The 21,959-nt window shown below is 52.9% G+C and overlaps 5 protein-coding genes across 5 annotated transcripts; 2 read left to right on the plus strand and 3 right to left on the minus strand.

Annotated features, from left to right (window-relative positions):
• Positions 1 to 737: 737 nt before the first annotated feature.
• Positions 738 to 8,315, minus strand: COCSUDRAFT_56588 (hypothetical protein; the record flags this gene model as incomplete). Its single annotated transcript, XM_005645856.1, has 16 exons — positions 738 to 846; positions 1,359 to 1,474; positions 1,891 to 2,063; positions 2,403 to 2,629; positions 3,039 to 3,271; positions 3,669 to 3,817; positions 4,207 to 4,401; positions 4,683 to 4,805; positions 5,028 to 5,086; positions 5,729 to 5,850; positions 6,101 to 6,191; positions 6,394 to 6,544; positions 6,847 to 6,943; positions 7,214 to 7,411; positions 7,771 to 7,937; positions 8,228 to 8,315. 16 exons carry the CDS (start codon positions 8,313 to 8,315, stop codon positions 738 to 740), a joined length of 2,298 nt encoding a protein of 765 aa, XP_005645913.1.
• A 357-nt stretch (positions 8,316 to 8,672) lies between these two features.
• On the plus strand, positions 8,673 to 12,808 carry COCSUDRAFT_53968 (ubiquitin carboxyl-terminal hydrolase 6; the record flags this gene model as incomplete). Its single annotated transcript, XM_005645857.1, has 10 exons — positions 8,673 to 8,897; positions 9,129 to 9,219; positions 9,423 to 9,577; positions 9,872 to 10,036; positions 10,353 to 10,477; positions 10,744 to 10,852; positions 11,071 to 11,172; positions 11,465 to 11,626; positions 11,903 to 12,047; positions 12,310 to 12,808. The coding sequence occupies 10 exons, from the start codon at positions 8,673 to 8,675 to the stop codon at positions 12,519 to 12,521; spliced, it is 1,491 nt and encodes a 496-aa protein (XP_005645914.1). The 3' UTR covers positions 12,522 to 12,808.
• An 80-nt stretch (positions 12,809 to 12,888) lies between these two features.
• COCSUDRAFT_17668 (mitochondrial tRNA-nucleotidyltransferase) lies at positions 12,889 to 14,317 on the minus strand (the record flags this gene model as incomplete). Its single annotated transcript, XM_005645858.1, has 4 exons — positions 12,889 to 12,944; positions 13,172 to 13,311; positions 13,602 to 13,771; positions 14,066 to 14,317. Coding segments are annotated over 4 exons (618 nt in total), but the record flags the coding sequence as incomplete, so codon positions are not given.
• A 1,044-nt stretch (positions 14,318 to 15,361) lies between these two features.
• Positions 15,362 to 19,888, plus strand: COCSUDRAFT_43118 (kinase-like protein; the record flags this gene model as incomplete). Its single annotated transcript, XM_005645859.1, has 10 exons — positions 15,362 to 15,466; positions 15,937 to 16,128; positions 16,557 to 16,696; positions 17,017 to 17,243; positions 17,597 to 17,697; positions 17,878 to 17,960; positions 18,204 to 18,421; positions 18,753 to 18,857; positions 19,079 to 19,207; positions 19,638 to 19,888. The coding sequence occupies 10 exons, from the start codon at positions 15,362 to 15,364 to the stop codon at positions 19,886 to 19,888; spliced, it is 1,551 nt and encodes a 516-aa protein (XP_005645916.1).
• Positions 19,889 to 20,082: 194 nt separating this feature from the next.
• COCSUDRAFT_66850 (hypothetical protein) lies at positions 20,083 to 21,501 on the minus strand. Its single transcript, XM_005645860.1, has 2 exons — positions 21,285 to 21,501; positions 20,083 to 21,157 (listed from the first exon to the last, which is right to left on the minus strand). Exon 2 carries the CDS (start codon positions 21,134 to 21,136, stop codon positions 20,480 to 20,482), a length of 657 nt encoding a protein of 218 aa, XP_005645917.1. The 5' UTR covers positions 21,137 to 21,157; positions 21,285 to 21,501; the 3' UTR covers positions 20,083 to 20,479.
• Between the last annotated feature and the right edge of the window lie 458 nt (positions 21,502 to 21,959).

Genomic DNA, 21,959 nt, shown 5'->3' on the forward strand with positions numbered 1-21,959 from the left:
TGCCCAACCAAGTCCACCTGCCCTGCCCAGAACGTTCTTTGGGCAGCTCCGTTTGCAAGGGACGACCGGGACAAGTGCAAGATCAAAATAATTCCTGGGCAGCAAATAAAATCCTGCCAGTGCGCGGCATGCGCAGTGTGCTTGGATGATGATGAGTGTTTCTCTTTGCCATGAATGTGAGCAATGTTTACATCATCCAGGGATGAAGCAATTAAGAAGTTGTGACCAGAGGAAGTGGCAGCCCCTTCTCAGTTTCGCATAGCTAGGAAGTGTCCAGGACACAATTGAATGCTAGAAAACCATATTGCTCGAGCATAAAAATCCCCGTGGGCCAAAGAAGTCGGGCAAAGAATCCTACTGCAGCCAACTTTGATCATGATCACTACCAAGTGTCATTCGCAGAGCATGTTTGTGTAGTCTCCTGCTAGCCCCAGTAACGCAAATCAAGCCCATCAGGGAGCATCTGAGGCTTGATCCAGACACCACATGTGTACAAAAGACATTTGGGCCCATACTGGGTGGTTCACTGCCGCCGAGGCATTGAAAACATGCACTCGCAGAATAAGGTTGTCCCCCAAGTTACCTCAGTCCTGCAAGCTGCCCTGAACAGGTCACCTCTGAGAAAATTTTCAACCATCAACTGCGGGGAACTGTCCGGGGGTGACTCTGCTGGGTTCTGTTGGGATGCATCTCTTGAACACCTGCTGAGGAAGTCAGAGATTTCTGAAGCTGACTAATCAGGGGTCTCCAGGGCAGACCTCCACCTCGTCTCCTGCCAGCACCGATGAGTCACCAGGCAGGCCCCGCTCGCACAAGCTGGCGCTCTCATCCGCCATCCATCCATGCCTGGCCACCACAGGACAGAGACACACATCAGACGTTTGCAGACTAAAGTTTTGAGGCACTAGTAAAGACTACCAGTGTACCAAGCCATTCCAATCTTTCAGCTTCCTGGACGTTGAAGGAAATCTGGCTAAAAGAAATCTGGCAGAAAATTTCAGCTAGGGCGAGCATAATCCCAGCTGGCAGCTGCTAAGATTGCCCATTTGAGGACATAACTACTGAGCCACTGCAGAAGATCAAGGGGGCTTGACGCTGCCAAAACAGCAGCAGTGTTTAGTCCGCCCAATCTAGAGAAGCACCTGAGAAAGGTGGGACAGTCGTGTTATGGCCTGCCCAATCTTGCAAATGTAAATCGAGCTGCAAAACAGGGGCCGGGGAGCTCGAAACAGCAGCAAATCACAGATGATGATTAGATTTGAGACTAGGAATTGCTCTAGCAAGGGCCTACGTGCGGACCAATCTAGTTGCATTAACAGTGAGGATTGGAACTGTCGGATAAGGAGAGACATGGGCACCTGTCAGCCATGCATCGCAGGTGCTTGAGGAAGGCCTGGTCTGTATGGAACGCCATCGGAGACCAGCTGTAGCTTGCACGCGGCTGCACCACAGAGTGCGTGCCCATAAAATCAACCTGCACACAGTGTCCCTTCTCAAGAATTACAGTGCCAAAGATCACATGGGCGCCAGCCTTGCATGACAGCACTTACCACTGCTGGATTCTGCTGGAAAAGCTGAGAGGCAGTTTGTAAGGGTCAGACATGGTCCAGGAATCTGCAGAGGCTCCAGCAGAAGTTATCAGCCATTTGGCACAGCAGATAGAAAGAGACAAGCAGTGGGCCCCATATCTTAATATCTCACTCTCCTCTCTGAAATGGAATTGGTAATTACTAAGAATATAATTGCACGCTGTTCCAGCAAACAATCAGGATACGTCTGCAGACAAGCTGCGTTATCCATGACATCATAAGCAGAGTCCTTCTGATTTGAAAATTCTGCTATTTCTTCAGATTGAGGGGTTTAATGTGCATGGCAGGAGGGTGAGCGCACCGTGAGAGGCCGGACGACGCTCTTGCTGTGGCACTGGCGCCCGGAGGCAGGGACATTCCCTGCCAGGGTCTCCACAGAAGTGCAATTGGAGAAATTCGGCTTGCGTGCATCGGTCTGCCAGATGCTGTACCCCTTGTACACCTGGTAGGGCTCTGCAAACTGCGGCTCCACCTCTGCGCATGCAGGACACACTCCCTTCAACTAGAAGTTGCAAGCCTTCTATACTTGACCCACGACAGGAGCCTGCTGTGAGCCAGTGGAATGCTTTGAAAATAACAAACAGGTGACAAGATGCCAAGGACACATCAAGGCGACAAATCTCACTTCCAGAAGTCGGTATATTCATAGCCAGGCCACCCGCTGGTGTCCAGCAATGCTAATCAACACAGCTCCTTTCTCACCTCAATTTTCAAGCAGGTTTGCGGTACTTGTGAGGTGCCATAATAAACAAGACAAACCCCCAGCTGCAGTTCAGTAAATGAAATCAGCATGACATCAGCGGTGTAGCGCACCGGCATCAGCGCCGCGGTGCACCGGCCGCTCGGCCAGGTCCGGAACGTACGCCACGAGGCAGTGAACACGATAGACCGCTGACATGAATGCCAGGGACGTCCGATTCGTGCCGGAGAGCCGGGAATGGAACTCCCAGGCCAGGTTGACTGCGCGCGGAGGCGTGTCAACGAAGTGCAGGAACTCGTCGCGGTCCAGGAACAGCAGGAACTCGTACGTCTGGCGGTGCCTGCATGCCAGGTCTGTGCCATGTCAGCGCCAGATCAGCACCGCATCAGCATGCAAACGAAGACACTGTGAAGGCAGTACCTTGCCAAGGACATGCTTCTCTGGCCGAAAATGACTTAGACTCCCTTTTGCAGGTAGAGCAGTGCGTTTAAAGAGAGCACAACAATGCTGCGACACAGTCTCCATGGGTTCCTGTGTCTGGCTTGCAGCTTGAAGGCATCTAATGGCTGCCTGAGGCAAAGCATGCCTCCAGCGTTCTGTAGACTCAACGCTCATAGAACAGGCATTGCAATTGCACAGAAAGATAGAAAATGGAAGAAAAGAAAAGAAATGTTAGGTTCTAATAAGGTATGTATGTTTGATTGGCGGGACATACTGTTTGAATGCAGACTGCAAGGCAGCAATCTCACCTGTAGAGGCAATCATTGGTGAGCATGGCCTGCCCAAAGTAGTGCGAGGGCAGGTCATAGTCGGTGACGTGGCGCGTGTGCCATCGGACGCGGTGCGACTGCTGCACCGTCAGCCGCTTCTTGTGCCCCGGCCGGCCGCGGCCGAGCGCGTCGCGCGCCCGGGACAGGTCCATTATCACCGCGTACAGGTGGAAGCCCTCCACGCCCAGCGCTCTGTGGTGATCCACCCAGTCCTGTTTTGGCAGGAAAAAAAAACAGAACATGAGATTTAAAAAGAGTGCATGACAACCTTCTTAGCTCTAGACCGTCGATATTTTCTCATATGTGGTGTCTTGCAGTGTCTCAGCTTGTTCTGTGCAGTGCTCGAAGGTACTCGAAGGCCGGAATATACACGCAGTACAACACCTAAAAACGGGGTGTCAAGCAGCTTCTCAGCTTGTTTTTTGCGTTCCCCATACGTCCATGCATGAACCGGGGAGGCTAATATTAAACAGATGCTTCTGCTTGACGCACTCATGTCATGCTTCATGCCTCCCATCGAGCGCTGTCAGAAGATTCGTGATGCACCCTGTCTCAAGCAATGGGCCACGCCACACTAGGGCAGAATTTTTGGCGACTCATGCAGCTCACCAGGTATTGGGGCACATCTGTGAAGACAGGGGCGGTGCAGATGCCCACGCTCTTCTTGTGTGCGCCCAGCACTTCTATGCGCTCCACTCTCTGGGACAGTACCACCCTGCTGGTCTTGCTCAGCACGGTCACTGAAGCCAGCTGCGCACCTGGCAAAGGATTACATAATTGAGAGTAATTATAATGCCTCTTGTCTGAAAGTGCGACAGTGACAGACGCGCATTGGCCGTGTGGGAGAACAACACCAATCTATTTGAGGACCAAATTGGAGGCAATGTGGCGAGTCATGGACTTGTTGCTGGGCTCTGCAGTGCCAGCAAGAATGCTCTGTACAGCTGGTATGCCCAATTTCAAGCTAGGCCAGTTCTTTGCATTCCTATTTTGATGGCATGCTAGAAGATGCAGGGCTGATCTGTTTTCCAGGGTCCAGAGGCATCAAGGAATGCGCGCTTGTGGTCTGCACTGTGCCTTTCAGCATTAACGGAAATACAGGTGCAGGAATAGAGGTGTAAAAGTGGGGTTCAGGAGCGGGGCTCACTTTCAGAGCCTGTAGGGAGCAGGCAGGTGTGAAAGCACTCGAGTGGCTCAGGGATGTCCTTTTCCAGGAGAGCGCTGAATGGCATATCCACCCTTGCTGCAACCGAGACATCCACCCCGGTCCCCTGCAGCCTGCATGTGGCTGCCGCCGTGCATGCCTCCCTTGGATGCACCTCTGAAAAGACCCGCACCTCGCCTGGCATGCACACGAGATCCACATAGGGATGACTTGGAAGCACGTCGAATTAAACAATGATGGGCTAAGTCCCCAGCAGAAAGGCTATTTTCTGAGGCAGAATGCATGCATATATATGGTCTTCTTCAAAGGAGAAGGCATATTCAGTCATGCCCCATGCATGCTAGCTACCCAAGACAGAATGCATGCCCAACACAGGATATTCTCAAAGGATGTCTCCTTCCTTTGTTTCAAGCACCATAGGCAGGGAGAGAGATGGAAACCTAGGATTGGTGTAGCACCTGCTTGAGGGTCATGCAGGGCTGAGTAGACACTGATGTATGTCTTATTGGCAGGCTCTGGGGTGATGTAGTCTGCACTGTGATGCCGCTCCAACAAATGATGCCGGCCCGGAAGAGCATCTCCTGCATGCATAAGAATTTAATCTTGTACGAAGGTAGGATGTAGTGCGAGCTTCACAAGGGGTGACGCAGGCATCTGGTGTCGAATGCAAGGGAAGAGTCTGAAAGTGACATGACCGGCGGGGTGTCACGCGTGATCACCTGAAATCCGAGTACTGCTGCAGGAAAGGGACCAAGCCAGAAGAAACAAGGTCCCTAGCATGCCGGACCGTGAGCATCACACACGCATCAACTGCTCCCACCCCTGGCAGTACGAGTGCGGCCACTTGATGGCCGTCACGTCCCTGTTAAACGGCGAAGAATCCTACTTGAAATAATTGCCTCAGAAGCTCTGTTCTAGAACCATCTATCATGTATTGCCTTCAACTCTTGCAGGCCCCATGGCTAGGGCTCTCAGACGTGAAGCACCTGCAATAGACCCTTAGTCGCGCCAATCGCGATAAAATATTCGACTCAATCCTTTGTCACATTGAAGTGAATTATAGGAGGAACTCTCACACTCGCAGGCGCAACTATTTGAAGAATAGTACGAGCATCCGTAGATCCGCGGGTCTGTGAGACAAGACCTACTGTGCCCAGCACCCGAGTTAAGACGTCGCGGAACCCTTACAAATGATTGCTCCTTAACTAAAAATTCAGCCTAAGTGCAAATTTTCAATGGCACTCGAGTGACAGTTTGAAAGATCCGTATCCTACTCTGGCTCCTCGTCCTTCGTAGCTTCCTCACTTCCAGCAGAAGCTTCACATGATGGCTTTGAGCCTGGGCCAAGCACATGTGCACAACTTCCAGTCCAGTCTCACCAGCCTTTAAAGTACAGCTCCATCCTTCTCTATCGAACTTCTGTTGAATAGTTGGATTCTAGGCAGCGTTCGGCAGGCTACACAAACAGAGATTAAATCTCTGAGATTTTGATCATTTCCCATACTTTGCTGCGAGCCACTCCCGGCACTCTGCTGCTGTCTCTGAGGGGTGTGCCAGCTGCCAGTCTGTCACGTGCTCCATTGCTTCCCCAACTTCCTTCCCCTTCAGCCCTAGCAGCCCCATCACCTGTTCACAGTACACAACATGCCATCATCACACACTTGCTCGCACAGCTGCTTTAGAACAGCCCGCTGGGGTCTTTTCCCTGAATATACCAAGGCATCGAGCTATCGAGCAGCAAGGGGACTTTCTTGGGATTCTGGGTCTTGCTGAGTTGGTGCACCTATGCACCATGCCAGCAGCGGCAGCACACGCAACAACTGGTGAGACGTTTTCAAGCAGTTCAAAATGAAAAGGACAGATAGTGACTCCGTACCTCTTTCCCAGTGAGCAGCGGTTTGGAGTTCCAGCACTCGCTCAGCCCAAATGCCTCCATGGCAGCCTCCAGCAGCCTGCATGTCTCCAGCCTGCATAAATCACAGGATTTTCCTGATCATAAGGTGGAGTAAATACCTATTGTTTTCACATCTCATGTTGGAACCCTTCACTGAGTGAGAGATACCAGGAAGTGACGAAGGCACAGTAAATGCTTGTACCAAGGAGTTCATTTCCTTTCTGCTTCAGAGATGGATATTGCAAGGTTGTATCTGAGGACGAGACAAGGCCTACCTGGCAGCGCGGCCCTCGTCAGCGCTTGAGGGAGACCTGAGCGCCTCAGGGGACGCTGACCTGGCCTCTGCTGAGTCAGCGTGGGCCACCGCGGGATCCACCCCAAGCGGCGCGGCCTCGGGATGGGTCAGCAGCGGCGCCAACACAATGCCTGCCATGCATCACATCAATACATAATCATCCTCAGAACCCTGTCTTGGTTTTGATTTTATCTATCTCTTATGCACACGTCTGGTGATACTCCCAGCTGTGACACTCCGATCGTCTGGTGGCACTGTGAACCACAATGGTATGAATCAGGTCCCATAGGAACCTCGGAAAATGGGACATGGCCTTGTTGGGAGTACTGTTCCAAGCGGCAGGGGAAGAACAATGGCAGATCTTCAAATGGGCACATCTATTGAATATCACGAGAAGGTCAAGGACAGCAAAGTGAGCTTGCTGAAGGCGCACCGGGCCTGACTAGGCCAAGCTTGCCCAGCCGCCGCAGCACGCGGCCCAGCTGCACCCTCAAGTTCTCCCCAGCTCCTGTCAAGCCCCCGCTCAAATCCTGCAGCACGCACCCCTCGATCATTCTCATACATGCAGTGAACACCTGCAGTGTTGGGTCAGCGAATGGTCTTCCAAGCCCTTCTTTCTACATTAAAGATGATGAAAACCAATGTGTCATGTTGGTTTTGCCCATGTGTCTGTCCATGTCGATCAGTGGCATGCAGGCCTGCGGCTAGTAGGTCATGGACTGATACAGTACAAAAATAATTCAGGGCAATATTATTTCGCATTCCGGTGGAGTTGAACGCGCCTGTAGCGATTGCGAGACGTGCAACAGCTCTGCAGCCGCCGCGTGCAGCGCTGAGACGGCCTCCGCGTCCTTGCGCTTCCACTTTATGGATTCGAGGACGATGTGGTGTGTCAGCATGGTCGGCTTTGAGCCGTCTCGAGTGGTCTCGCACGCCCGCAGCGGCAGCAGCATCGCCGCCAGCAGGGCTAGCCGCCGCTCGTCCACCGCCATTGGCTCCTGCTCAGATATGTGCATCCCTCCTCAATATTTTGCTCAAAGCAAAGTATTGCTCAGAAATGTGTTTGCTGCTTGATTCAACACAACGCTGGCCAGAGGGTTCCAAGGTAACTTCTGGCATGGGCACTGAATGCTGATGACCCCAGCTGCATCGGACTATGCCGATGCGGAAATTGCGGCAGCCCATCATGTGTGAAAACGTTTGTTGGGCTGGACCGGTGCTGTGGTCACGTGCGGTTGTGATCTGCAGGTGTTGCAAGGCAATGTTTTTTGCTACCTAGCTGCTAATGCGCATTAAGACACGGTGCATTCATGTGAGCTCTCGCCAATCTCCACATGCATAAGGTGTGTGAGTGCACCTCGGCGTGCAAGGTCTCAATAAGCGCGGCCGCCTCGGCCAGCAGGGTTGCGCAGGGGGCGCCGTAGTCATCCCCCAGGGCCCCGCGCAGCAGCTGGGGGGCCGCGAACACCACCGGGAACAGCCGCAGCCGCTGGATGTCCGCCACCGCTCGCACTGGGTCCGGCCCTGTGAATGCACCCCGCCAAAAGGCAGTAAAATAGTCTACACATGCATCGCTGTTTGAGCAGTCTTCAGTGCTGCCTGCTGCATCGGAAGTTGAAATCCTGGCTCTTGGCAAGGCTGCGGTGTGCAGGGCGGGCAGAACTGCCAGGAGATGCAGATGCAATGGCAACAGCTCAGCTCAGGCTGAAGCGAGAAGTGTGCACTGAGAGAAGTACACTGGTGTGCACAAAGGAGAGGCGAATTCAATAATTGGTAGAGTTGTCAGGAGGTACCGGTTGCAGGGTGGTGCATACCTTTGAACATGCCCTCAAGCTCCGTGCCCACGCGTTCCTTGCTGACCTTGCTCGCCAGGGCCTCCCTCACCTGCAGGCATGCTCCCATCATGCAGAGGCAGCACAGGGCAGGCCTCCAATAACGTAAGGCGCAAGACGCGCCGAGAGCACCAAAAACCAAGATCGTGAAGAAGACCTGTCGAGCACACTGCTCAAGAGCACTAAAGCTTACAAAACAATAGTAATATTTTGGTACTGCTGGCGCTCGAGTGATTGAGAGATTAGGCTTCCAGATTTAGAATTCCAAAAACTCCATCACAGTTTTAAGTTATCAACCGACAAGCTCCTATCAATATATATTGTAAGAATTCCACGCAATAATCAATCTCAAATATCCTAGTTGAAACCAAAATTTCTCACAATCAGCGCATTAGAGGCGAAGGAGGCAAGACTTAGGAAAAACAGCATGGTGCAAGTCAGCGTTAAGTGGGGCAAGGAAGCTCACAATGTGGAAGTGGACACGAATCTGCCTGGCCTCGTATTTAAGAATCAAATATACAGCCTGACAGGCGTTCCACCTGAGAGGCAGAAGATTATGGTGAAAGGAGGGATGCTGAAGGACGATGCAGACCTGTCCCAGCTCAACCTCAAAACAAACCAGAAGCTCATGATGATGGGAACCGCGGAAAAGGTACGTCGGTCATCTATTCATACCAAGGAAGCCCTGAATCATAATGAGAGAACAAAAGAAGATCTGCCTTCGTCTTAAAGCAAAAAAGTATACAATACCGTCAACGAGCTGTCCAGCATGAAAGGAACGTGGATAATAATAAGAATAATGGAGCTGCACTAGACGAAAAATTCACTATCAGGTGAAAGTATTGGGCAAAAGAAATGAGGCACAGTCTGCTGTGATGTACAGCTTCCAGAAGCTCCCACCAATGCCCCAGTCTTCATGGAGGACCTGCCAGAGGACGAGCAGGACGTCACTGGCTTTGCCAAATACGGCGCAGGTCAATCTCACCTCCTCCCACCTACTACACGATGCTACCTATCCACACTGCTCCATACTGTGCTGTCCTTTCAGGAGCTCTGCCACACTTATAATAGTGCTCAAAGTGATACACCCTTAAAGTCAGTGCTGTAAGGAACAATCAGCGCTCAAAGGAATAAGCGCATTAGACAGACAGAGCTGACAGACCATGCATGCACGCAGGGCTGAAGAATCTGGGCAACACGTGTTACATGAACAGCACGGTGCAATGCTTGTACCGCGTGCCCGAGCTCAGGGAGAGCCTGGCAGCCTACCCCACACAGGGCGTCCCCGACGCCTCCCACAAACTCACTCTGGCCACCAAGCAGCTATTTTGGGTGGGCTTTCTGATTGCAACCTCAACAATTGTAATTGCAATCTCTTCAGGACCTGGAAAATGTGTTGCCCTTGCAGAAATCCGCCCAGTATGCTCATTCTCAAATCATACCATTGGAGCTTGCATGCAGCTTCCCGCACCTCAACGGCCCCCGGCCCCGATACATTGCCAGTCTGCTTTGGCTGTAAGAATCCTCCCGCAGGCAATCTCAGTTTGCAAGTGGCAAGACAGACACAGCCCAGCTTCAATAAAAAGAGCATTCCAGGCTGAAGGTGATAATTTTTTGCAATCGCAGGACCTGGAGCGCAGCTCGCAGCCGGTGACGCCGATGATGTTTCTGATGCACCTGCGCGAGAAGTACCCGCAGTTTGCGCAGCAGACCAACACAGGCATCTACATGCAGCAGGACGCGGAGGAGTGCTGGACCCAGATCCTCTACTCACTCCGCGAGCGCCTCAAGGTGCACGCCGCTCCCTGCTCCTGCATCATCTCTTTGCATGCTGCTGGCCCAACTTTCAGGTGGTCATTGGGTGCCTCCCCAGCTCACATATTGTAGACGCTCAGCGGCACAGTCCTTTCATGCGGTATCAGTCAGCATGCATCTGCGAAACACTTGCCGCTGTAAGTCTTGCAGCAGGTGCAGAAGGAGAAGGCAGCGAGTGCAAAGCTGCAAAGCACAGAGCCTTCAGGCGGAGGCAGGGCAGATCTCCGCATGCAGCCCAGCATGTCCTGAGCCTCATGAGCTAAGGTAGTGGCATGTGCCGGCATGCGCGCAGGACCCGGCGGATGCTGATGCGGATCCGGCGGTGCAGCAGCTGTTTGGCGTGGGGCTGCAGTCGCGGCTGGTGTGCGAGGAGAGCGGCGAGGCCATCGAGGAGGGCAGCACCGTCTACGAGCTCAAGTGGGACCCCTTTTTGATAATCCACTGACCACTTGCCGCCTTTCTTGCCATTTTGACAATGCCTCAACAGAGTACCTGAACACTGATCTTCCAGGCCGTCTACCTGGTCTTCAGACCTTGAACACTAACCCAGTCGCATAGCTGAGCCCATCCGCTGACTTAGGCATGAGAGTTGACAGATGCATGTCAAGGTCATGCATTACTGAATTTTATCATGAGAGGGCGATTGAAAGGGAACGCAGTCTGACAGGAGTGCTGGGGCGCAGGTGCAACATAACACTGGAGGTGAACCACTTGACGGAGGGCATCCACCTGGGCCTGCAGGACGACCGCGAAAAGAACAGCGACGCGCTCGGCCGCTTGGCGCTCTTCAAGGTGCTGCTTTCTGTCACCTCTCTGCCTGCCAATATCTGAATACGGTGTCATACCTGGCTTGCACTGACTCTTGGGAAGGTGCATGGCTCTGAAGAGCGCTGCAGGGCCCTACAGAAATGAACACCTCATGGTGACTGCTTGGCTCAAGAAGGCTGCATAGTTTGCAGCCCTGCAAAAAATGCCCGAATGTGATTGCGTGGCTCGAAATGTATGCGCAGGGCTCCAGCGTGATCACAAAGCTGCCGCCGTACATGACGGTGCAGATGGTGCGCTTCTTCTACAAGGTCGACACCCGCCAGAAGGCCAAGATCCTGCGCAAGGTGCCGCCCCACCTGCTCCCTTTATGACCCAATACACCTACTCTTATCTCTGTCACATTGCTATTTGTCTCCCGGTTCTCACTACGTGGCAAGGAGCTTGGACCACCAAGCAGAAACCCATGCCTACATGCTTCACTGCGGCTGCAGCGCCACTCAGCACACTCCTGATCTGATAGCCTCTGGTTTTGAAGCAGTCCTCATCTGGCGCAGAGCCTGATTTAAGACCTGGCTGATTTGGTGCGAGGCTGATTTGAAGCATGGCTGAGGTGGCTGAGGGCCTGATCTGGCGCAGGTGGTGTTCCCGATGGTGCTGGACGCGTACGAGTTCTGCGCGGACAGCTACAAGAAGGAGCTGGACGGCCCACGTGCGGCCTGGCAGGAAGCCGAGGACGTGCGCGCCGGCCTGGAAAAGGCCGCCAAGACCGCAGCCAAAGCCGCCGACAAGGCCGCCGAGGTACGCGCAGCCCAACAAGTTGCCCCGTGATATCTAATAACAGGCGCCAAAATCTGCACAGCTTGCTGCAAAGCGCGGTCCTGCCGTCCTCTACTTGCACTTTCATGCTGACGACTGCAGGATCGGAGGAGAAGTCATGCCTGTCTCTCTCGAGCACTCTGGCATCTTTAGAGGTGTTGCATCAGAGACTCAAAAAGCTTGAGAATACTAAAATCCGAGGACCTGGCAGGATGCATGGCCCTTGAACGCTTCACTCTGAGGGTTGTTGTGGTGCAGGCAAGCAAGGACGGCAAGGCGGAGGCGCCGGCAGCCGCCGCAGCCCCGGCATCCAACGGCAGTGCCGCGGATGTTGACATGAAGGACGCCGAAGCTTCCAGCAGTGCTGCGCCGGAGGCCGGCCAGTACAGTGGGCAGCTCACAGGCACGCCGCCCTCTCTCCCCTTGATTCCTAACCCTCCCACAGATCCCTGATATCTCCTTCCTCTGCCGGTGATCAACACTGGCCCCCTGAATACTCACCTTGGCTACACCATGCAATGCCTGATTGCTGAGACACTTCTGGCTGATTGGAAGAGCACATGCGCCTGCTGACTACTAATGTAGTCTCAGTTCGCGCATCACCTACCCAACCGGAGCAGTCAAATATTCTACACCCTTTTTTTACTGGATTGGCTGCTGCGCAGGGCGGTACGAGCTGGTGGCGGTGCTGACGCACAAGGGGCGCAGCGCGGACAGCGGCCACTATGTGAGCTGGGTGAAGCAGGACGACAAGTCATGGATCCAGTTCGACGACGAGGAGATGATCCCGCGCAAGGAGAACGAAGTTTTGGCGCTGTCCGGCGGCGGAGACTGGCATATGGCGTACCTCCTGCTCTACCGAGCCGTCCGCGCCTGATTTGGCGCGACTTTGGCGTCCGACGGCGTTCCTGCTTGCTGGGCTGCGAAATTTGGCTTTTTTGCCGTGTGTGGAGGGCAGTGGCAGCATGTTGGCTGGCAATGATACCAGACAATGCAGCAGCAGATGATTGGGAAAGGTAAAAAAATTGACAGAAGAGTATCTGGGCCGAGGAATCCGGTTGGGAAATGAGAGATAATTGGTGTCTTGAAAGAAGAAATTCAGACAAAACTGTCCTGATTTCGATGAAAAGCAGAGGAAGGGCAAAATGAAAAGCTGCATGCACCAAAAAATAAGTCCGAAAGCTCCGGAGGGGGGGCCAGATGCTCACCGGCTGACTGGCTGCTGCCGCCTCCAGGCCGCCATCTAGCTTGAACCCGAAGCGCGCCCCAAATCGGATCGCCCGCAGCACACGCAGCGGATCTGCACCCACAACTTTTTTTTCATTGCACATCCACATTCGTTCTCCTCTGAACTCTTACAATTATTGTAATCTGCTGTACATGAGGCAATCTCCGGACAATTGCAGTCCACGCACCATCGGTGTCACACTGGGCAGTGTGTCCATCTATAGCCTTGCATTGAGCACCATGGGAAGCAAGAAGGCTTGGAAGTAGAGCCTCCAAAGAGTATTTCAAAGGCCGGTATACCGTCTCGGAAGGTGTCTTCAGCGGGCAGCGGGGTTTGGATCATTCTGTGCTCCAGCAGGTCATCCAGCCCCTTGCCAGTGAAGTCTTCCACTGAGCGGGTGTTGATGTTGTAGAACAGGCTGTTGATTGTGAAATCACGCCTGCCCAGGCACAACACTCACATTTGAATTGCTCCAATTCATGTTAATCCGAAAAATTGCTCTGTACACTTGCAATTGACAAACAAAGACCCTGCAAGAGTCATTCAACTGTTGTGGTCAATTCAGGCAGCTACGCTCCTTGTACACCAGTGTGCTAAGCACAAGCCACACCGACAAGCAAGGAGTGCGCAGAGCTGTTTCAACTTCTCTCGTGCTACAGCCACACTATTCACAGCTACAAGCAGCAACATGTACCCCAAAAGAAAACCAGGGAGAGATGGGGGATTCACCTGAGGGCGTCCTCTTCAGGGGTGCCGAACTCCATGGTGGGGATGCGGGAGGTCTGGTCAGCATACTTCTCACTGCGCAGGTTGACCAGGTCCAGCTCCAGGCCAGCAACTGTCATCCTGGCAGTCTCCAGGTGCTTGGACTGGTCCGGGTTGCTCATGATGACCGCCACCTGCAGTAGCAACCTCCTCAGCGCTGCACTTCTCCGCTGATGATCTGGTTGACGGTATTTTGCACCCTCATGCGTGTTTCTTGTTTGCCTGGCTCCCATTCCTCCCTCTTTGATCCTGTACCAGTCCTCCTCTTGTATGCAGTGGCATACAGATGCTTCCCATGAGAAAGAGCGTGGGAGCAAGACCACCCCAGTGAGGCACTATCTTTGGATCCAATCGCATATTTGGCGTGATAAACCGAACAGAGAAAAGCGTGTTCAGGTGGATATGCAGGAGGCGCAATCGAGAAGCACCTTGCCAGTCTTCATGTCTCTCGAGCTCAGGTAGCTGTTGATGTGCTCCGCGAATTTCTGCCCCATCTTGTTGTCTATCGCTATATCTATGTCGTGAGATTCCTTTTTTAACAGCTTGTCTCGCACCCATCCCCCCGCACATCGCAGCACTGTATCTAGCTTCTCATGCTCCAATGTCTTCGTCAACACATCGAACAATTCTTCCTCCTGAGGGGTCAGCTGGACGCTGATGTCCCTGACACCGCTGCGCATGCAGGCAAGAGGGTAACTTAACAGCCAAGCACGCCTAGTCACAAGTGTGTGCGGCTTCCTGCACGTGAAGGTGAGACACGATTGGAAGAGCAGTCTTGACGGGCACCCATGCGCAATCATTGGTTGCCATGCAGCTAAATCATATCACTGCATCCATGCTGGCCAAGATTTGACGAAAGAATGATAGATGCATCAGGAAGCATGCAGCATTCGCTGGAGGAAGCTGCAGGAACGCCTCCGAAGTCCGAAGATGGGCACCTGCTCCGAAGCTGGGAAGCTGCGAGGACAGCTCCGTGTCTTGGAATAGTGCAGCGGAGACCCAGTGAAGCGTGGTCCGAGATTTAGAGGGTATATCCTGAATTGATCACCTGTATTTTAGGAGCGATCTAAAATTGATCGCAGGATTGGTGTTGCAGGATTCGTCTTTCAAGTATTAAGAGCATACACCGAGGTGGTTGAGGAGCATTGTAATTGATTGCTGTAATGCAATCTGCTTATCACGGACGGCCTACTGGTGCCAGCTTCCAACATGAATGCAGCTGCTCATACACAAGGATCCCAGGGAAGGGGACCAGAGTTCTGAGAGGTGCTCGACACCAGAGTCAGCGATCTCACTCGAAGGCATCTCAAACACGGCTTCAAAATATATCTGGGAGATTTAAAACAGGTGAGCCTGACAGATTTGCTGCCTCTCTCTGTGTTTGCTTCCTGCTGAACATGCACGCCCCTTTGCCTTGGACAAGCTGAGGTATTTCTGACTCACGTGCCTAACCTGCAGGCACACTGAGATGCAGAGCGGAGCAGGAGAATGTCAAACAGCAGGATAAAATGCACTTTCCTCCGCGGTCATCTGAAGGTCCTGTCTGGACAGGTTTGCTCTTCCAGCGTAGAAACAAACAGCCATATTTCATTATAGCCAATGATGACATTGTTTCTCTCGTGCATCTTGCTATAGGCGCTCCCATGTTGGCAAAGTCTGGGGGCTGCCGTAGGATAAATAAGACACGACCCTCCTTTCTCAAGAGAATCTGTTTGAGTGATCAAATGTTCTGTGTCTGGTCAGGTGACTACAGGGCAGGGGATGTGCTTGGAGGCAAGTACACTGTGCTGGAGGTCATGGGGAGAGGCAGCAATGGAGTCACCTACAAGGTAAGAACGGACAATGATCGCGGTAGCTTGGTTCCACTTTCATCCCCAACAAGGCCAATGGCAATGACATCAGCTGTGATTGAAACTCTGTCCACATTGCCATAAGCGCGCCGCGGCAATAGTGCCTTCATTGGGACAGATCGCCCATGGGAGATATCTTTTGGTGGCATCACGTTGGCCCTGTGCTTTGTTGGAGGCGCTATCACTGAGGCGTGTGATAAATATTAAACTAATACATTGACAAATAGAGACAGTGTCCCCCTCTGTCTGCCTCTCCCACAGTGTCTGTTCATATAGCCTGTGCAGAAACTGCCGACAGGAAGAGAAGCAATCACGGCTGCAAACCGTGCACAGGCTGTGTGACCAGACATTGAGACACAAGGCACTGTGCTCACAACAGATATTGGAGTACCAAAGCTGCATGCTCACATGCAATGACCCCCTTCGTAAACAACACAACATGCGTGCAGGCTGAGGGCCCGGACGGGAAGACAGTGGCGGTGAAGGCGCTGTCACTGCGCCGCATGACAGACTGGAAGCAGCTGGAGCTCTTTGAGCGCGAGGCACAGACGCTAGAAACTCTGAAGCATCCTGGAATCCCCCGCTACATCGACTACCTGTCCGAAGACACCGAGAAGGACCGCGGATTCTTTTTGGTCCAGGTAAGCAGCTTACTGTAATGCATACGTGCCTCTTGGTCACTTTGGGGTGACATCTATCTGACTTGATGCAGTGCTACCCCTAGCGGACTGCCTTCTCGTCTTTGGGAGCTGTGAAGAAGGTGCAAACTTCAGTACTTTAGTAAATCGCTGTTGCAGCCTGAGCTCTCAACAGAGCAGGTCAAACTGGCACCTTAGGATCCAGTGGATTACAAGAAGTCGGACTGTACAGGTGGCAGGGGTTTGGAGCAGGTTCAGGCAGCTTCAGGCATGGTGGCGGACATGTGAGCCAGGCATTTTGGGCAAGCACAAACAACTTAACATGCAAAATTTGCAAGTCAAGACAAGAGGTTCCATCAGACATCACACAAGTCATGGACCAGGACTAAGCTGGGTAGTCAGGGATGAAGGCCAATTTTGGATTTGAGCAGGAGTTGGCGGAGGGGCGTTCCCTGGCGCAGCTGATGGATGATGGCTGGCGCGCTGACGAGGCGGAGGTGACCAGGATTGGCATCCAGCTGCTGGAAATCCTAGAATACCTTGGCAGCCGCAGGCCATCAGTCACCCACAGGTGCCGCAAACATTCCCCCTTGTGCAGCAATCAGCTTGTTGCAGCCAATACTGTGGTTTGTAACTGGCGCCACTTGACATCTGGACTGTGGACGTAGCTGATGCTCTGCTCTTCAGTGTGATCAAGGCTCACTGCCGCTTCTTCAGCAATGTTGAAGAGATGTAATTTTCAGGGGTGTGCCAGCAGAGAGTGGAAGGTGGGCATTTGATGCGCGTCACAGGCACCGAATGGTAGCAGGGATTACAGAGATGTCTGACTTCTTGGTATTTGTTACTATTGTTTGTCCAGAAATGTCTGATCTTTTGCTGGTGCCCCTGCAGGGATGTGAAGGCGGAGAATGTGGTGTTAGAGGGAGGCAAAGCAGGAGGCCGGTTATTTCTGGTGGATTTCGGCGGAGTGCAGGCGGCAGCAGCCGGTGATGCGCTGGCTACGGGCTCTACGGTCATCGGCACTTACGGGTACATGGCTCCCGAGCAGTTCCGCGGCGCCGCGTCCCCGGCCTCTGACCTCTACGGCCTTGGGGGAACCCTTCTCTTCCTGCTGTCAGGTTCGCCGCATGAGATTATAGTGCATATACTTTTATTGGCCTCTAGACGCACCTTGCCTGTGGCAGGGATAGCGTGTCCGACAAATGTACATGGGCCCCTGAAGGCATTGAGCCTGCATGCAAATGCGATAGTGCTGAGCTTGATATTTGTCATCTGGAAGAGTGATGTGTAAGCATCTTTCAAGTCTTGCATGCACGCTGTCGGCCCGCTTCAAGACATGTACAATGGTGTGGCTGTCTTGATCGGAGTTTCTTGTAGCTTGTGGTTCAGTGTTGGTCTTATTTCCTGTTCAGAAGTATCAAGCAGCATTGCAACTTGGTGCTGACTAATATCGCTGCATGGCTGCATGCAGGCAAGCCGCCGAGCGCATTCCCACAGGACCGCCTTCGGCTGGACTTCAGGTCAAGCCTGGAGGTTGGGGATGCCCTGGCAGCAGTGCTGGAAGGCCTGTTGGTAAGCTTGTGAACCTTTCTTAGAATTAGACTGCCCCACTCCTTGCACAGTGCATCACTCGCCAGCTCTTGCGTTGTCTGTAGCGAGGACCTGGTTTTATGCGGGACAAGCGCCTTCGTCAATGAGTAGCGCTGCCCAGGGAGTGAAGCTGCTGTTCTGAAGGATGGCGCTGGTGTGCAGGAGCCTCTTGTGGAGGACAGGATGCCGGCGAGTGACGCTCTGAAGATCCTGAAGGGAGAGACATCTCCGGCAGCAGTTTCCAGGTGTGTGCCGACTGTGTTCAAGGCCGTGAGGGGCTGTACCCAAGCATTCTGGCGCATGTGCACATCATGATACTGAACCAAGCCCCCACAGCATCACAATAATAGGACTACATTTTTTTGTTCTTATACTGCCATGATGACTGATGTCTGGGCTGCATCGCAATATGGCCTCACGTGGATCCTGCCTCCAGGTGTTCATTATCATGGCACAATGATGACTGATTTACGGCCTGCCCGCAACAGGTCGGGGGGCGACCCGCCGGGCGCGCGCAGCCGCGTCACTTCTCGAGGGACCACACTCGAGATCGACATTCCGCGGGGGCCGCTGCTGAGCACCGAGCGGCTGGGCACGGCCTCTTTTGCGCTCGTGTGGAATGGCACCACTGCTGTCTGGACTCTGTCCGCGCTTGCCGCCGGATCCGTCATCGGCGCAGCATTTTCGCTCCCGTTCTGGTTTGCAGGTGTGGAGTTGCGCAATCTGTTATGTTTATTGTTCAGAATTTGAGTCTGCCTCAAGGCTGTCCCTACCAAGGGCACAAGGTTGGCCATGGGAGGTGCCTATGCAGCACTTGCAGAAATGTTGTGGCGCAGCTAGGAGCCAGGCCTCTGTAGTATATGTGGATATGTGGGTTGACTGTGTCCTTTCCTTGTGTCACAGCGCAATGCAGTGACTTTGATTACGAGTGCATAACTTGCCTTTGTTCTTTACACAAGGATGTGCAGAGTACTTACTGCGTTGATTGCGTGTGTCATTGTCAAGCGCCCTGTTCACACCGGCGTGCTGCCATGCAGGGTATCAAGTGGCCAGAGATGCATTTGGGGGCGCCTTCAGCTCGGAAAACCTCGACATTGGTGCCAAGCGGTGGCGACTGAACAGAGGAAAAGCACATGACTCTGGTGAGTGGCCACTCGAGACAGCTCAGGAATGAGAGTGGCTTAATGGGAACCCAGAGGAGCAAACTAATTCTTTACAGCACTGCCAAAGGAAAGCACCTCTAATGTTGCTGTCCCGGATGATCCATTGCAGCATCATTGCCAGTAACAGGCATGCGCGCACAAGCAGGTTTCTGGGGCGGCCAGGTTGAATGGATCGTTGATTATTTTTTTGACGGTTGCAGGTAAGGAGAGGAGCGGGAAGACGGCGGACCTCAAAGGTGCAAAGGTGACGGTGACTGGGTATGTCAATGGGGAGCCCAGGACGCAGCTGGAGCTTCTGGAGGGCTTCAGAAAGGTCCCCTTTGGATTGGGTGCGCCCCTTTTCTTCTGACACTGATTGGCAAGTTCAAGAGGCACTCTGTCAGGGCTTCCTCGTTGCAGATGTAGGGCACCTGAGAGTCTTCATTTGACAGATCTGAGCAGCCTGCTCTGGGTATAGCTGCTATGGCTGACACTTGTAGAACATGATGGTCTACAGCAGCATGGAGTGCAGCCTATGCGCGTTTGAATACATTGCGGCGTTTCATTGGGTCTGGATGGCCAGTTTCTTCAGACCCTTGCATGAACGCAGCGATCCAAATGCGATCAACCATCAACCACCCACAGAGTTACACATTGTAGCCAAAGTGAGCTAAGGAATACAAGGCAGATCGAGCGCCATGTCAGGGAGAAAGGGCTGCCCCGCATATTTGTATCGATTGCATTATGGACATTTCTGAGAGGCATGCTGGGTGCGCGCAGGCTTGAGCAGCGAGGAGCAACTCTGGCTAGCGCAGACAATTAACAGTCACGTGGAGCGACTAACCGGCAACAAACCGCCGGAGCAGCCGCAGCCGCGCGCGCTGACAAGGCGGCGGCGCATGAATGACGTCACTGATCTTGGGGGGCCCATGGTGGGGGGACCGGGGGTCTTTGGTGGCAGAGTTTGGGGGGGTCCCTCCAGCCTGGACAACCCTTCCTTCTGGGATGACAGCATGGACGATGATGATTAGGTGACGGTGTGTACGAGAGCGGTGTTTTTTTGTTGTTGTGGTGCTGGTGTCTGTATGAGTGTTGATTCTTGGTGCCCACGATAAGAGAGGATGTTAAGAGTTTTATAGAGCAAGAGAGAATGCAAGCTTGCAAGCTTCTCACTAATACAAGGCTGTGCGAGCGCCATGTAGAGAGCGGGGGCAGCCTTGCGAATCCGAAAATATACTTATTACAATGTCAGAATGGCACAGTGCTATGAACTGAAAACACTCAAATACTGCTACTCGCTGCAACCTGCATCTCCTTTGGAGCCTGAATACCTCAACCTGCAAGGCAAAAGTTTAGAATCTTGTGCTATGAATGAAAGCTCATTCATACCACAAATTCGGTGCAGCACTTATCAGTGGATCCAAGTCACCTACAGCATGATGTGACTGGGAAATTTGGCCCTGATGGGCCAACATCTCATCCAGACAGGAGGTGTTCAATAGATCAGCACAACACTATACACCAAGTACACTGCGTTGTCACTGCACAGCTCAGCTGTGCAGGCTGTGATACCACATGCTGCACGATATTGTGCATCACATGGCTCGAGACCTGAAGTCAGTTCATTCCAAAATCAAGTCCCCGGCTTCCATGAACGCATGTGCTATCTGACCGCTCAGCTTCTCCAGGATCTCTTTGTGCTTGGCATGGACGTCCTTGTCCAGAACTATGACAAATAGCTGGTTTATTGGCACGGTGACCTTGCCAGGCACCTCCTTGAGGCCCTCTTTACCGACGATGTCCACGTGGTCTGATGCAAGCATGCGGCATAAGCTAGACTTTGCCGCCGTCAGAAGGCGCAACTGGCGGTTTGAGCAGTGCGGCACGGCTCTGATGATGTTCAGGGTTGCTTTGATGTCGTCCGGCCCTTCCGCAGCCTCAGTGAGGGTCCCTTGGAAGTTTTCCAGCATCAGCCTCTCAACGCGCTCCTGCTCCAAGGCCTTGGCGAGCTTGAAGACTCCAGGGATCAGCCAGAGCAGCATGAAGGCTGTCAGGACGGATATGACGGTGCAGATTGCTGTGACGATGGGGACGGCTGTAGTGAAGTCGAAGGCTCTCGCCAGGTGCGTCCCACCGCAGATGGTGATGAAGCAGACGAAGAGGGAGCAGAATATGGCTGGCTTCGCTCTCACTGGGAAGGGATACCATAGGAAACAGTAGAGCAGCTCCAACGGAATGGCAAAGTATGCCAGCGCAATTATGAAGTCCCAGACCAACATCCTTCCGCCGGGAGGGTCAACCTGCAGATAACATTCGAAATGTGCAAAAAGGCACGGCAATGCTAGAATACACCACAAAGCAGCAAGTCACAGCAGAATTGACTTTTTTTGGCATCAAGGCATCCTGTGATACTCCACAGGACAGTACCGTATGTTGCCCGTGCCAGTGCTTTATTTTGAAGGTAGTTTGAGCACGCTCTCGTTGTGTATCTGCAGCCCAGACGCTCAGAAAAGTCCTGGTGTCATTTTACGCCTGTAAGAGGGAGCGGTAACGGCAGCGCACGATGGTCGGGCCTCTTACACTCCCATATGTGCTCTTGATTGCAATAGGGAGAAGCTGAGCGAAAGACACACCAAAGATTCTTCGTTCCCAATAAATATGGACCAGCGATCGCAGGCGGAGATGCGCTGACGTCAACGACTTGGCGCTTGGCTGTCGTCACGAAGCTGCTCCCGTCACCTGTGCCGGTAAGCCTTCTGGTTTTGGTTTGGCCTGATCACATATTTAACCTAGGCACCACATTTATCTTGATAGATTCAGTGCAAAATGTATGTGCCACCATTCTATCATAAAGCCGATTGGCATTATTGCAAGGATTGAGCATACAGGGCAGCATGAAGCATCAATCTGGGCCAACATGATCCCCTGTTCTAGTAGATTCACGAATAAATATATGTGATCTTTAATGACGCCCAAAAGTGTCATTCTACATCACATCAGGGCTGTGACCTTGGCTCTTGCGTCGGCAACAACACCAGATCAAGTGAGTAGGAAAGGCACGCGACATGTGGGGCGATCTGAAACTCAACAAATAATAGGATC

The sequence above is a fragment of the Coccomyxa subellipsoidea genome (genome assembly GCF_000258705.1).
Source record: "Coccomyxa subellipsoidea C-169, whole genome shotgun sequence".
Lineage (NCBI taxonomy): Eukaryota > Viridiplantae > Chlorophyta > Trebouxiophyceae > Coccomyxaceae > Coccomyxa > Coccomyxa subellipsoidea.

Bases quoted from the DNA above. Each gene is read 5' to 3' on its own strand.
- COCSUDRAFT_66850 (XM_005645860.1), bottom strand. From the start codon at position 21,136: ATGTTGGTCTGGGACTTCATAATTGCGCTGGCATACTTTGCCATTCCG.